The sequence below is a fragment of the Streptopelia decaocto genome (assembly GCF_964273445.1).
Source record: "Streptopelia decaocto genome assembly, chromosome: 1".
Lineage (NCBI taxonomy): Eukaryota > Metazoa > Chordata > Aves > Columbiformes > Columbidae > Streptopelia > Streptopelia decaocto.
Window position 1 is genome coordinate 919,529 of NC_138663.1, and position 13,333 is coordinate 932,861.

Below are 13,333 nucleotides of genomic sequence, written 5' to 3' on the forward strand. Positions count from 1 at the left end.
GGACAATAATCCATATTATTTCGTCGAGCTTTGAGGCAGTAATTCACAGCACCGTGTGCTAAGAGCCACCGGTGTGTGTCCCCGGGCCCTGACCCGCTGCTCCTCGCAGATCCACCTGCAGTTCCCCATGGAGTTCGAGTTCAGCCAGTACTACCTGAAGTTCCTCAGCTACCACTACATCTCCAACCGGTTCCGCACCTTCCTGCTGGACTCGGACTACGAGCGCATCGAGCTGGGTGAGGGCGGCGTGGGGGCGCCGGGGGCCCCAGCCCGGCGCCGGGCCCCCGTAACGCCCGTCCCCTCCGCCCCGCAGGGCTCCTGTACGAGGAGAAGGGCGAGCGCAAGAGCCAGCAGGTCTACAAGTCCATCTGGGATTACATCGAGCGGCTGAACAAGAAAGCCCCCGTCTTCTTCAACTACATGTACGCCCCCGAGGACGGGGAGGTGAGAGCTCCGGGGTCCCAGAGCAGGTTCTTCCTCCCCGCTGTGCACACACGAGACAAATAGAGCACACGGAGACAGGGTGTTGGTTATTACGGAGCTGGGCAGGTCTGGGTGCTGGAGTAAGTCAGCACACCAGTAACAGCCGTGCTATACAAAATCTTAGCACTACGTTCACATCCTAAAGAGCCAATTCTTGCACATTTGCATATTGGTTACGTGATCATTTTAGTGTATAGTGAGCAATGTTCAGCTAAAGGACTCTTTGTCCAACAGTCTTGAGATAATGTTTTAAAGCAAGACTCAACCAATTGTGGGGCTTCTAAATGTCTAAAGCTGCAAGGGCAGCAGTGGCTGTAGTTTGTGATTCCATGTTTTTCAAGTCCCTCTTCTCTTTGTTAGAGGAGCAGACTGACCTAAAACTGAGGATGTACATACGGTTACGGTCGCAGTTTCCAGCGGGGTTCATGGGGTGTGGTGGCTGCACGGGTGGACAGGCAGCCCCTGCCCGGCCGAACCCGGCGCCGCTGCTTCCTCCGCAGGTGCTGAGGCCGTACAGCAACATCTCCAACCTGAAGGTGTGGGACTACTACACGGAGGAGACGCTGTCCGAGGGCCCCTCCTACGACTGGGAGCTGGCGCAGGGGCAGCCGGAGCACGTGGAGGAGGCGGATCGGCAGGACGCCGGCGCGCCCCAGACCAAGCGCAAGATCATCTGGCCCTGCTACGACAACCGCGGCCGCGTGGAGCCCGACGCCATCTCCAAACTGCTGGAGGTGAGCGCGGCTGCGGCGGCATCGGCTGCGCGGCGCTGCTGTGTTTGGCCCCGGGCTGGGCTCCCCGTGGTGTCCCCTGGGGACGCTGCCCCCTGCGCTCAGGGCTGCGACGGTTGAGCCCTGGGACAGGGACAGTGATCCCAGGGGTCTTGTCCCCTCCTGGGGTGATGCCTGAATCACAGAATTGTGAAGCATGTTGGTTGGAAAAGCCATTCAAGATCCTGGAGTCCAACCACAACCCACCCTGTCCCTGCCCCATGTCCTGAGAACCTCATGTCCGTCTGTCCAGCCCTCCAGGGATGGTGACTCCAGCACTGCCCTGGGCAGCCTGTTCCAATGCCCCACAGCCCTTTGGGGAAGAACCGTTTCCTAATGTGCAGTTTGGACCTTCCCCAGGAGCTGCAGAACCTGGAGATGGAGCTGGGGCAGGTCCCGGAGCGCTGGAAGGACACGTGGGACAAGGTGAAGGCTTCCCAGCGCAGCGAGGCGCGCCAGGAGGGCAGCCGGGTACGTGGGGCGTGCGGGGCTGCGGGTTTGGCTTTGCCCAAGGGCGCCCTGAGCAACGCGGGTTTTTGCTCCCACAGCCTGGATGAGGAGGCGCTGGTGCCGGGCCCCGGGCGCTGGTGCTGGGCCCCGGGCGCTGTGCCGTCCCCTCCTCACGCTGTGCCCTGTGCTCCGCAGACGCCCAGCTCGCTGCTCATGTCCTCCGGGCTGTCCCACCACCGGCGCTCGCTGGGCGTTTACCTGCAGGAGAGCGGGGTGGGCTCCACCCTCAACCTCAGCCTGGACAGCGACACCAGCAGCACGTCCACCCCGTCGAGCGGGAAGCAGGGCGGGCGCCGCAGCACCAGCACGCTCTACAGCCAGTTCCAGATGTCGGAGAGCGAGAACAGGCAGGCGGGGGCTCGGGGGTCTCTCCCGGGTGGGAAGGCGTTGGGGTGTGTGAGCGCGGGGCCCCATCCCTCTCCTGCCCCCGTGACGCTCTGCCCGGCTCCGGCAGGTCCTACGAGGGGTCGCTGTACAAGAAAGGCGCCTTCATGAAGCCCTGGAAGCCTCGCTGGTTCGTGCTGGATAAAACCAAACACCAGGTACCGGGGGGCGGGTGCGCCCCGGGGTCTGTCTGTCCGTCTGTCCGTCCCGCGGGCTCTGACGCCGGCGCGGCCGCTCTCTCCACAGCTGCGGTACTATGACAGCCGGATGGACACGGAGTGCAAAGGGGTCATCGACCTGGCCGAGGTGGAGTCCATCACCCCAGGAACCCCCACCATGGGGGCCCCCAAGACGGTGGACGAGAAAGCGTTCTTCGATGTGAGTGGAGCCGAGCGGAGCCTCCGTGTCCGGCGCCGGGCGCCCGTGGCCCCGCGCGGAGCTCGGCGGCTGCTCCGGCAGCACCGGGGCCGCGGTGCCGCTGGCTCCCCAGGCGCAGCCCCCTCAGCCCCCTCTCCTCTCCTTCCCTGCAGCTGAAGACGACAAAACGAGTTTACAATTTCTGCGCCCAGGACGTGCAGCTGGCCCAGCAGTGGATCGACCGCATCCAGAGCTGCTTGTCGGACGCGTGAGCCCGGCTCAGCAGAGCCCGATTCCAGGCACAGCGCTGGGGCCGCGGCGCGTGGAGCAGCGGCCGAGCCCGGGCTCACGTCCGAGCCGCGCTGGGACTGACGCAGCAGAGTCGCCGTCCTCCCCCTCTGCCGCGGGCGTGCGGCGCTGGGGCCCGGCCGCGCCCCCCGGAGGCAGCGGGGCAGGACGGGGGTTGCACTGTGGTAGGACTGTGGTGTGAGCGATTCCGCGCGTTGACGCAGGCGGGGGCGCGGGCGGGAGCTTGTCCTGCTCCGTCCTCCCGGCTGTCTGAGCCCTGTAATTACTGTGTCCTCTGAGCCCCCCACGCCGGGCTCTGCGGCAGCGGGGGGGTCGGCAGCCCCAAACCTCTCCCCCCCATGCTGCTGGAGAGTCTCCCCCATGGCTTCACGTCTGCTTGAGCCTCCCCGTGGAGAACCGGCCCCGTTCCCCCCCCGGTGCCACTGCCCGAGCGCATCCTGCGCTTCGCTCCCGTCTTCCTGGCCCCGGGACCTGCAGCTCAGGGTGTTCGTGGAGGGACCGTCCTGCTCGGCCACTGTCCCCCCGCCAGCAGCGCACGGCGTCCCAGCCCCGACGCGTCTGTCCCACTGGCACGGGAACGAGTGCGGCTGCCCGGGGACGCTGGCGCTGCAGGCGCTGGGCTCTGTGTCTCAGGGGGGATGTGGATGTGGCCTCCGTGTCCCTGCTTAGGCGGGGACAAAGGGACTCCCTGTCCTGGGGCACAGGCTCCATCTCCACTGTTGGGTGGGGGCACGTTCCCCTCGGGAGGTGCCAAATTCTGCAGCCTCCTCAGTTCCTTCTGTCCCCTGGTTGGGGGACCAGGCGAGACGGTCGAGCAGGACAAGGGACCAGAGGTCCCGCTCGGCTGCAGCCGGGGCCGCTGTGGCCGTGGGTCCCATGGGCTGTGACACCGGGGCTGGGCCGGGGCTGGGCACAGCGGTGCCGGCGGCGCCACCCGCTCTTTGCACAGGTCACCCCCGAGCCCTCCCGCCCCCGGGGAGGAGGGGGCAGCACCGGGGGCTCCGCACAGCGCCGCCCGTGTCCCCGCGCCCCGGGGCTCCCTGCCCGGTGTCCCGTCCCCCGTGCTCGTGCTCTGCCCCGGCCCTGGCGCAGCAGCGCGGCGTCGCTGGGGCTGCACATCCCGCTGCCCCCCCCGCTTGTCGCTGTCACGGTGTCGGTGCGAAGGGGGACTCTTGGTACAGAAACGGCTCCTGCAGCGCCGTGTCCATCCCCTGTGGCCGGGGGGGGACGGTGGCCCCGCGCCTGGGAAGCCCAAAGTGGCGCCACGAGGCGGCTCAGGAGCCGCTGCCGCCGGGACCCCCGGCAGCGCCGCCTCCGCGCGCCCGGCCAGCTCGTCTACCTGTCTTGTTTTTAAGGAGTACAATGTTTTATTTCAGTGCAGAGACCTTTGTACAGTCTTAACCCCCAGGCCCCCTCTTTGTTTTATTGTACAATAATGGCTGTGGCAGGTAGCTGGTGTAACATGGAGGTTTTTGTAACTTACCTGAGCAGTTGTAGATTATTGACGTTTCTGTACATTGTGTCAAACATACAGAGTCCTTGTATTGTATTGTGCCTAGAGGAAAAGGTTATTATATAAAGAGAAAACTAACTGACTTTAATAAAAAAAAAAAAAAAAAAGACGTGCCCTTCTGGCTCCCCATGGCGGGATGAGCCGGTCCCGGGGTGAGCCGGTCCCGGGGTGAGCCGGTCCCGGGGTGAGCCGATCCCGGGATGAGCCAATCCTGGGGTGAGCCGATCCCGGGGTGAGCCAGTCCCGGGGTGAGCCAATCCTGGGGTGAGCCGGTCCCGGGGTGAGCCAGTCCCGGGGTGAGCCGATCCTGGGGTGAGCCAATCCTGGGGTGAGCCGATCCCGGGATGAGCCGATCCCGGGATGAGCCGGTCCCGGGGTGAGCCAGTCCTGGGGTGAGCCAATCCTGGGGTGAGCCGGTCCCGGGGTGAGCCAGTCCCGGGGTGAGCCAATCCTGGGGTGAGCCGGTCCCGGGGTGAGCCAATCCTGGGGTGAGCCGATCCCGGGATGAGCCGATCCCGGGATGAGCCGGTCCCGGGGTGAGCCGATCCCGGGGTGAGCTGATCCCGGGTGAGCCGGTCCCGGGGTGAGCCGGTCCCGGGGTGAGCCGGTCCTGGGGTGAGCCAATCCTGGGGTGAGCCGATCCCGGGATGAGCCGATCCCGGGGTGAGCTGATCCCGGGTGAGCCGGTCCCGGGTGAGCCGGTCCCGGGATGAGCCGATCCCGGGGTGAGCTGATCCCGGGTGAGCCGGTCCCGGGTGAGCCGGTCCCGGGTGAGCCGGTCCCGGGGTGAGCCGGTCCCGGGGTGAGCTGATCCCGGGTGAGCCGGTCCCGGGGTGAGCCGATCCCGGGGTGAGCCGGTCCCGTGCTTGGGAACCGCAGGGGGCTCAGCTCCTGTCCCCAGGATGAGCCAATCCCTGTCTGAGCTGTTCTGGTGCTCGGGAACCGCAGGGGGCTCAGCTCTCGTCCCCGGTCTGAGCCGTTCCGGGTCTGAGCTGTTCCGGTGCTCGGGAACCGCAGGGGGCTCAGCTCCTGTCCCCAGCGGCACGGGCCGGCTCCTCCTGGCGCGACGCTGGCGCAGCACCGAGCGGTGGCCGTGCTGGGCCCTGTTCCCCGGAGCACACGGGGACCCTTGTCCTGTGCTGTCCCACCCGCTCCTCTCACCCCGGCAGGTTTTGCTGCTCCCTGGGTCCCTCTGGTCTGACAAGCGCGGTGTCACCGCAGCTCAGCCCAGGGTTGCTGGGTGCGCGGGTGCCTGCCCGTGCTCTGGGCTGCAGTGAATGTCCCCGGGGACACAACGTGACCTTGACCCCGCTCCCGTGCCTGTCCCTGCCGAGCAAACCGGTGGTCCCAGCGCCAGCCCCCGGGCGCAGGACGGGACCTGCCGAGCTGCACGGAGCGATGTGTGTGGAAACCGCGCCAGTCTGCGCAGGGACGGGCACCGGCGCAGAGCTGGGCGCAAACCTAACCCAGCCGTGCCGGTGCCCAGCGCCCCCTCCCCACCGCGGCTGCTTCCCCTGGGCCAGCCCCCCCCGGGCAGCACCTGCTGCCACTGCACCGCGTCCCAAAGCTGCTCCTGGTGCTGGAGCCGCCGGGACCGGGACCCTCAGAAACCCCCCACATCTCATCGCCAAGTCCTGAAACGTGGCCCAAGCTGCGCAGATGCCAACAGGGTGGGGGTGTGGGACCCCAGCCCCGCTCCACCTCCTGCAGCCTCAGCGGCACCACCCGCTCTCTTCGGGGTGAGGATGCGAAGATTCTGGCACTAGAAGCCACGGGTCTGACCTTTCTCAGAATGCAGCTCACACGCTCCAGCAGAAGGCGCCCGGCACAGCCAGGGCGACGTGGTGGTGTCCTGGCCGGGGGGAAGGACAGGAGGAACGGAGGACGGGAGGACAGGAGGCCAGGGATGCGGCTCGGGGGCTGAGCGGGTCCTGCAGGATGGAGGAATCCACCACCGGCACGTCCATTTTGAGCTTTTATTGAGAGTTGGAATTTACAGCCCAGAGCTGACGACACGGATGCAGACTGTGCAGACTGTGCGACTGTCAGACTGTCAGACTGTGCAGACTGTCAGACTGTCAGACTGTGCAGACTGTCAGACTGTGCGACTATCAGACTGTGCAGACTGTCAGACTGTGCAGACTCTGCAGACTGTGCGACTGTCAGACTGTGCAGACTGTGCGACTGTCAGACTGTGCAGACTGTCAGACTGTGCAGACGGTCAGACTGTCACACTGTCAGACTGTGCAGACTGTCACACTGTGGAGACTGTGCAGACTGTCAGACTGTGCAGACTGTCAGACTGTGCAACTGTCAGACTGTCAGACTGTACAGACTGTGCAGACTGTCGGACTGTGCGACTGTCAGACTGTGCGACTGTCAGACTGTGCAGACTGTCAGACTGTGCAGACTGTCGGACTGTGCAGACTGTCGGACTGTCAGACTGTGCAGACTGTCAGACTGTCAGACTGTCGGACTGTGCAGACTGTCAGACTGTGCAGACTGTGCAGACTGTCAGACTGTGCAGACTGTCAGACTGTCACTGTCAGACTGTGCAGACTTGTTCTTTTTTTGTGTGTTTTTTTTTTCCTTCTTTTTTACAAAAACAAAAACCAAAATAACCAAAAGCCACCAGCATCAGATTTACAATATAAAAGTTCTGACAGTAGAGAGACTAAAGTACATCTGGAATCACTCAGAAAAATAAACAGGGAAAAAAAGGCAGTAATTTCAAATCCGTCCCTCGTATATACACATAGATACACAGACATCGCGTACAAAGACCCGGTTTCAACATTTAAGGGCAGTAGGCATCATGAGAAAAAGGCTCCCCCATCATTGCACTGATTCCTGACCCCGCGGGCGCCCCCAAACCCTCCCCACGTGGGATGGGGTCCCGGCGGCCCCGCTCGTCCCCCGGCGTCACCGCGGCCCGACCCCGCTGCGCGGGCGGGAGTTTCTTATTGCTATACAGAGAGCATCGCGCCCGGCCGCCCCGCGCTGCGTATGAAAGGCAGATTCAGCCCCGGCGCTCGGGACCCCCCGAGCCCCCGGCCCCGGGACCCCCCGACGGGCACGGGTGGATTGTCCGGGAAACGCGGCTCTGGGACACCCGGCAGAACGGCTGTGATTGGGGAGGGGAGGGGAGGGGAAGGGAGGGGAAGGGAGGGGAAGGGAAGGGAGGGGAAGGGAAGGGAGGGGAGGGGAGGGGAGGGGAGGGGAGGGGAGGGGAGGGGAGGGGAGGGGAGGGGAGGGGAGGGGAGGGGAGGGGAGTAAGAGCAGGAGCCAGGAGCAGGAGCAGGAGCAGGAGCAGGAGCAGGAGCAGGAGTGGAGCTCTGCTGAGAATCTGGGCTGGAGTTTGAGACTGAGCGCTGCAAACCCAGCTCTGCGGTGTGACACACAAACACACCCCATGGCTGCGGTGTAACCAACACCCCATCTCCGTGGTGTAACACACACCTCATCTCTGCATTGTAACACATACACCCCCCATGGCTGCGGTGTAACCAACACCTCATCTCCATGGTGTAACACACACCCCATAGCTGTGGTGTAACAAACACCCCAACTCCATGGTATAACACACAAACACCCCATCTCTGCATTGTAACACACAAACACCCCATGGCTGCGGTGTAACCAACACCTCATCTCCATGGTGTAACACACACCCCCATCTCCACAGTGTAACAAACAAACACTTCATCTCCACGGTGTAACACAGACCCCAGCTCTGGGTGTAACACACAAACACCCCATCTCTGCGGTGTAGCACACAAACACCCCATCTCCACGGTGTAACCCGATCAGTGTAACCCGGGGGGTCCGATCTCCTGTTCTTGGGGCCCGGCCGGTTCCACTCCCATCCCCACGTCCCTGACTCCAGCTGGACCCGCTCACGGCACCGCGGCCGCACCAGCCGGCTCCTGGAGATCGTATTTAAAATACCCCCGTTTTAGTTCATTTCTAAACCAGCACTTGGGGTCCCTTGGCCACGGGTGGTGGATTTTCTAGGGTGGTTTTCCTAACAGTCAAAAAGCCAAACGTGTCCCGTCAGACGCCCGAGGGCAACTCCAGCAGCTCCGGTTCAGCCCGTGGACCTAGAGGAGGTTCTGATCGCTCTCGGTGCGCTGAGCGCACGGGAACGGGTCAACGGGGCGTCGAGCTGGGAAAGAGCTGAGCCTGGAAAGGAAGGTTCTGGTTGTCGGAGCAGATACAGCCCGTGCTAGAAAATACCAGAACCGTGGATATTGTGATGTGCAACAGTACATGTCAGCCACTCCGCGTATATACATGTGTGCATGTTCACATACATACACACACATATATATACAAATATATATATATATATGAGACGATGGCCTGAAGTGCTGCCCAGCCTGGCTAGTGCCAGTTCCTGGGTTGTGTTAAAGAAAAGCTTTACAAAATGTCAGACCAAGAAAAAGGTTCCTATAGAACTTTACATTTCAACTGAAGCCGCTCACCAAACTGTCACAACCCTGTTTGGATACAAAAGGCAACAACAGACAAGGAACAAAAGTGAAAAACCAACAAAAACGCCAAAACGAACAACACTCTCGAGTCTGAAAACGCAGCTTTAACTCCCTGGGGAAAACGGCAACAAGTCCAGAATGGTGTTTAATGTGGAACCGCAAAACGCCCAGCGGGCCGCACCGCTCAGCCGCACGGCCAGGCCGGGTCAGCGCCGCCTGCGTTCACCGTGCCCACCAACCCCAGCTCGGAGCGCACAACCGCCCGTCCGCACAAACACCCACCCGTCGGCACAGAGAGCCCGCCCGTCCGCACAGCACACCCGCCCGTCGGCACAGAGAACCCGCCCGTCCGCACAAACACCCGCCCGTCGGCACAGAGAACCCGCCCGTCCGCACAGAACACCCGCCTGTCCACACCACCCGTCCACCCGTCCGCACAGCACACCCGCCCATTGGCACAGAGAACCCTCCTGTCCGCACAGAACACCCGTCCGTCCACACCGCCCGTCCGCCCGTCTGCAGAGAACACCCGCCCATCCGCACAGCCCATCCGTATGGCACACCCACCCGTCCACATGGCACACCCGCCCGTCGGCACAGAGAACCTGCCCATCCGCACCGCCCATCCGCACAAACACCCGCCCGTCCACACCACCCGTCTGCACAGAACACCCGCCTACCCGCACAGCACACCCGCCCATCGGCACAGCGAACCTGCCCGTCCACACGGCCTGTCCGCATGGCACACCCGCCTGCCTGCACAGCACACCCGCCCATCGGCACAGTGAACCCGCCTGTCCACTCGGCACACCCGTCCATCCACACTGTACATCCGCACAGAACACCCGCCCGTCCACACCGCCCGTCCGCACAGTCCGTCCACACGGCACACCCGCCCATCCGCACGGCGAACCCGCCCGTCTGCATGGCACACCAACCCGCCCATCCGCGCGGCACAGCACACCCGCCTGTCTGCACAGCACACCTGTCCACACAGCACACCCACCCGTCCGCACGGCAACACCCACCCGTCCACACGGCACACCCGCCCGTCCACACAGTGAACCTGCCCGTCCGCACGGCACACCAACCCACCCGTCCGCACGGCGAACCCACCTGTCCACACGGTGAACCCTCCCGTCCGCAGCGCACACCCTCCCGTCCGGAGCGCACACCCGCCCATCCGGAGCGCACACCCGTCCGTCCGCAGCGCACACCCGCCCGTCCGGAGCGCACACCCTCCCGTCTGCAGCGCACACCCGCCTGTCCGCAGCGCACACCCGCCCGTCCGCAGCGCACACCCGCGCGCCAGCACGGCGAACCCAGGAGCTCTGAGAAAAACTGGTGAAAGGTGAATTTAGAAATGTATATATATATATAATATATATAAATAGTCCCTATTTACATTAACAACTGAAGGCGACAAGCGGAGGATCGGATGGAGAGCCGAGAGTGCACAAAGGCAGCGGGTCCCCGAACGCCCGTCCTGCCCGGCCCAGCGGGTCCCCCGCACTCACCCCCTTTTGTTTCCATGGGAACACCCTCCCGCGCACAGAAAGGGCTGATGCTCCGGGAGAACTTCGAAAAACACCGGGAAAATATTCAGGGCAAGCAAGCAAAGGGAAGATTTCTGGCTTCTAAATCTGCTCTTCAATGACCAGCCAGGCTGGTAGATTTTTATTCCCTGAAATCCTAATGAATGGTTTGATCACAAGGTCTCGCTGTTCTGTCTCACGGTCCAAGCCCATGTGTCCTGGGTCACTCGTGTCCCCTGGGTCGCTTGTCCCCAAATAGGAAACCGAGAGGGAAAACTGACAGCCCCATGGATGCTGTAAAAACACCTGAAGACGTGGGGGGCTCAGGCATCATTTACAGACCGTTCATGAGTCCTTCCGCACCGACCGGGCTCTGGCGGCTCCGACACCTCATCCCGCTCTCCGTGTTCCATTAAAGCCCCTCTAGAAATCCCCAGTTTTGGCTCAGGACGCGACCGGCGGCTCCTCCCACCCCAGACCCCACCCGGACCCGGCCGGGCGGTGGCTCCAGCTCCCGCGTGGACCCATTCGGCACAGGATGCTCCAACGCTCCCCCGAAGGTACCGATGGCTTAAGGGGAAAAGCTCGGCAGCAGCTTCTCAAGTATCTCCCAGTGGCCGTTCAGCAGAAAAATTGCTTTTCATTCAAAAAAACCCAAAATTCAGATGAGGAATATTTATATTTCATAAGGGGAAAATATTTACATGCCCATATTGACAAGTGAGGTTTTAATTTAAATTACACATTAAATAATAAAATATTTAATATTAAATATCAGGTAAACACAAAATCATATATAATCAATTTCTCAGCCGCTTTTTAAGCGTGGTTTAGCACTTGGAGGACAAATTCAACGTGCATTTTTCAGCTGGGTGTCAGTTAAACGCTCCGAACAGGCAGCGGGATGTACAAGTTTCCTGCTCCGTGTTCACTGTTTGCTGCACCAGCCCCTCCACAACCCCGGTACCCCCGAATAAAGAGCCTTTGCCCGGCCCCAGAGCGACCGTGGGGTTTGCATGGAGGTGGCGATGCCCAAATTCCCCTGGATGGGATGGGGACCAGAGCCGGTGACACCGTGACGGGTGAAGGTTTGGGGTTTGGGGTGTGAGGGGAACAGGAGCACACGGAGCTGAAACACCTTTGTGGGGACCGGGCGCACACACGGCACTCGGAGCAACGGGGTGTTCGGACACTATCACTGTTATTACAGCGCAGGGCTGTTTGCGCATCGCGTCCTCTCCCCCAGCTCTCTGGAGGGGAAACACTCGGTTGCAAAGCTGGAATGGGAAGAAATGACTCTGGGGAACTAAACCAAAGGCACCAGGGTTGCTGCGCCTGTAGTTGTTGCTGGCGGTTGTGCCGCAGGGACAGGTCGCTGCTCCGGGTGTAGCTCAACGCGAACAGCGTGAGCGCTCGGCGGGACGGGCATGGGATGGGGGGTTGGGATGGGCACGGGATGGGGGTCGGGATTGGCAGGGGACGGAGGTGGGGATGGACATGGGGTTGGGACGGGCATGGGACGGGGGTCGGGACGGGCAGGGGACGGGGTCGGGATGGGGACAGGACAGGGGTCGGGACGGGCATGGGACGGGGTCGGGATGGGGACGGGACAGGGTCGGGCCGGCTGAACCCCAACCCCAGCTCCCCACCAACCGCTGGTGCTGCCAACACGTCCCGGTGCCAGAACCACGCACGGACCCGCGAGACAACGCGATTCCACCCCCATCCTCCCCACAGATAGTGTGGGCGGAGGGTGGTTTTGTGGATTTGTACCATAAAGGGTGAAGTATGAAAGTGTGAGAAATGAGACAAACTGAAGTTAAAAGAAATCAATCCAAGCCCACCAGGCTCTATCGCCCTCGGAGCGCCCGAGGGAGCGCTATCGCCTTTTCGTGCCCAAACCTCAGCGCATTCACTGGCCGGGACAGGAGTCGTTCAGAGGTTTCCGAGGGAAAGAGCAGGAGAGATGTGACACAATGAACGGGAATTAATTACAGATTAACAGGACACGGCACATGAAGTCTCTGAAGGAAGACAAAGGCGTCCCCGCACTCTGGACTCTCCCAGCCTGTTGCTTTGGCCAATTTATTTTAAGAAAGGAAGAAAGAAAAGTGTGTTCAAAGCCTCGGGCAAAAGAAAACGCTGCTCTGAAAATGCCTGCAAAGATATTCTTCACGAAGATGATGTTTCTATTTCAAATCCTGTCTAGGAACTGAACACGGAATTAACTACCACAACTCACTGTGTTATTTACTAAAACTTCCTCTTCTGTAACGTCGAATGATTCCACGTAACGTGCATATTTTCATGTGATCCATATGTTACAGTCAAAATTTACAGAGATGTACAGCATGAGGTAATTAATGGTTGTCTTCACACTATTTGATCCTGTAAGAGCGCGAACGCAGAACTGCAGATGACAGTGACCGATGCACGCTGAGGCAGGTCCAGCGCCCGCGCCGCCCTCTGCGCTGCCGGACGCTTCCGAGCGGCGACAGTTCCCCTAGAAAGGGGCTGGTCCTGCGCCGGGACAGAAACACAGCCACCTGTTCACCGTGGAGCCGGGGGGAGGAGGGATGTGCGAGGAGAGGAAGAGGAAGAGGTAGAGGAAGAGGAAGAGGAGAGAGGAGAGAGGAGAGAGGAGAGAGGAGAGAGAGGAGAAGAGGAAAAGAGGAAAAGAGGAAAGAGGAAAAGAGGAAAAGAGGAAAAGAGGAAAAGAAGAGGAGAAGAGGAGAAGAGGAGAAGAAGAGAAGAAGAGAAGAAGAGGAGAAGAGGAGAAGAGGAGAAGAAGAGAAGAAGAGGAGAGGAGAAGGAGAAAGAAGGAGGAGGAGAAAGAAGGAGGAGGAGAAAGAAGGAGAAGGAGGAGAAGGAGAAGAAGGAGAAGGAGAAGGAGAAGGAGAAGGAGAAGGAGAAGGAGAAGGAGAAGGAGAAGGAGAAGGAGAAGGAGAAGGAGAAGGAGAAGGAGAAGGAGAAGGAGAA

The 13,333-nt window shown here is 61.3% G+C and overlaps 1 protein-coding gene across 4 annotated transcripts in view; it reads left to right on the forward strand.

The window, feature by feature from the left end:
• SBF1 (SET binding factor 1) overlaps positions 1–3,084 on the forward strand; it is an 85,339-nt gene extending 82,255 nt beyond the window's left edge. For all 4 annotated transcript variants that reach the window (XM_082076201.1, XM_082076202.1, XM_082076203.1 and 1 more), the window contains 8 exons: positions 110–236; positions 314–444; positions 984–1,217; positions 1,614–1,724; positions 1,899–2,110; positions 2,218–2,305; positions 2,394–2,525; positions 2,678–3,084. In XM_082076201.1, coding sequence (XP_081932327.1) covers positions 110–236; positions 314–444; positions 984–1,217; positions 1,614–1,724; positions 1,899–2,110; positions 2,218–2,305; positions 2,394–2,525; positions 2,678–2,776 — 1,134 coding nt within the window. In that variant the 3' untranslated portion in view covers positions 2,777–3,084. The remainder of the gene's footprint in view (positions 1–109; positions 237–313; positions 445–983; positions 1,218–1,613; positions 1,725–1,898; positions 2,111–2,217; positions 2,306–2,393; positions 2,526–2,677) is intronic.
• The last annotated feature ends 10,249 nt before the right edge of the window (positions 3,085–13,333 follow it).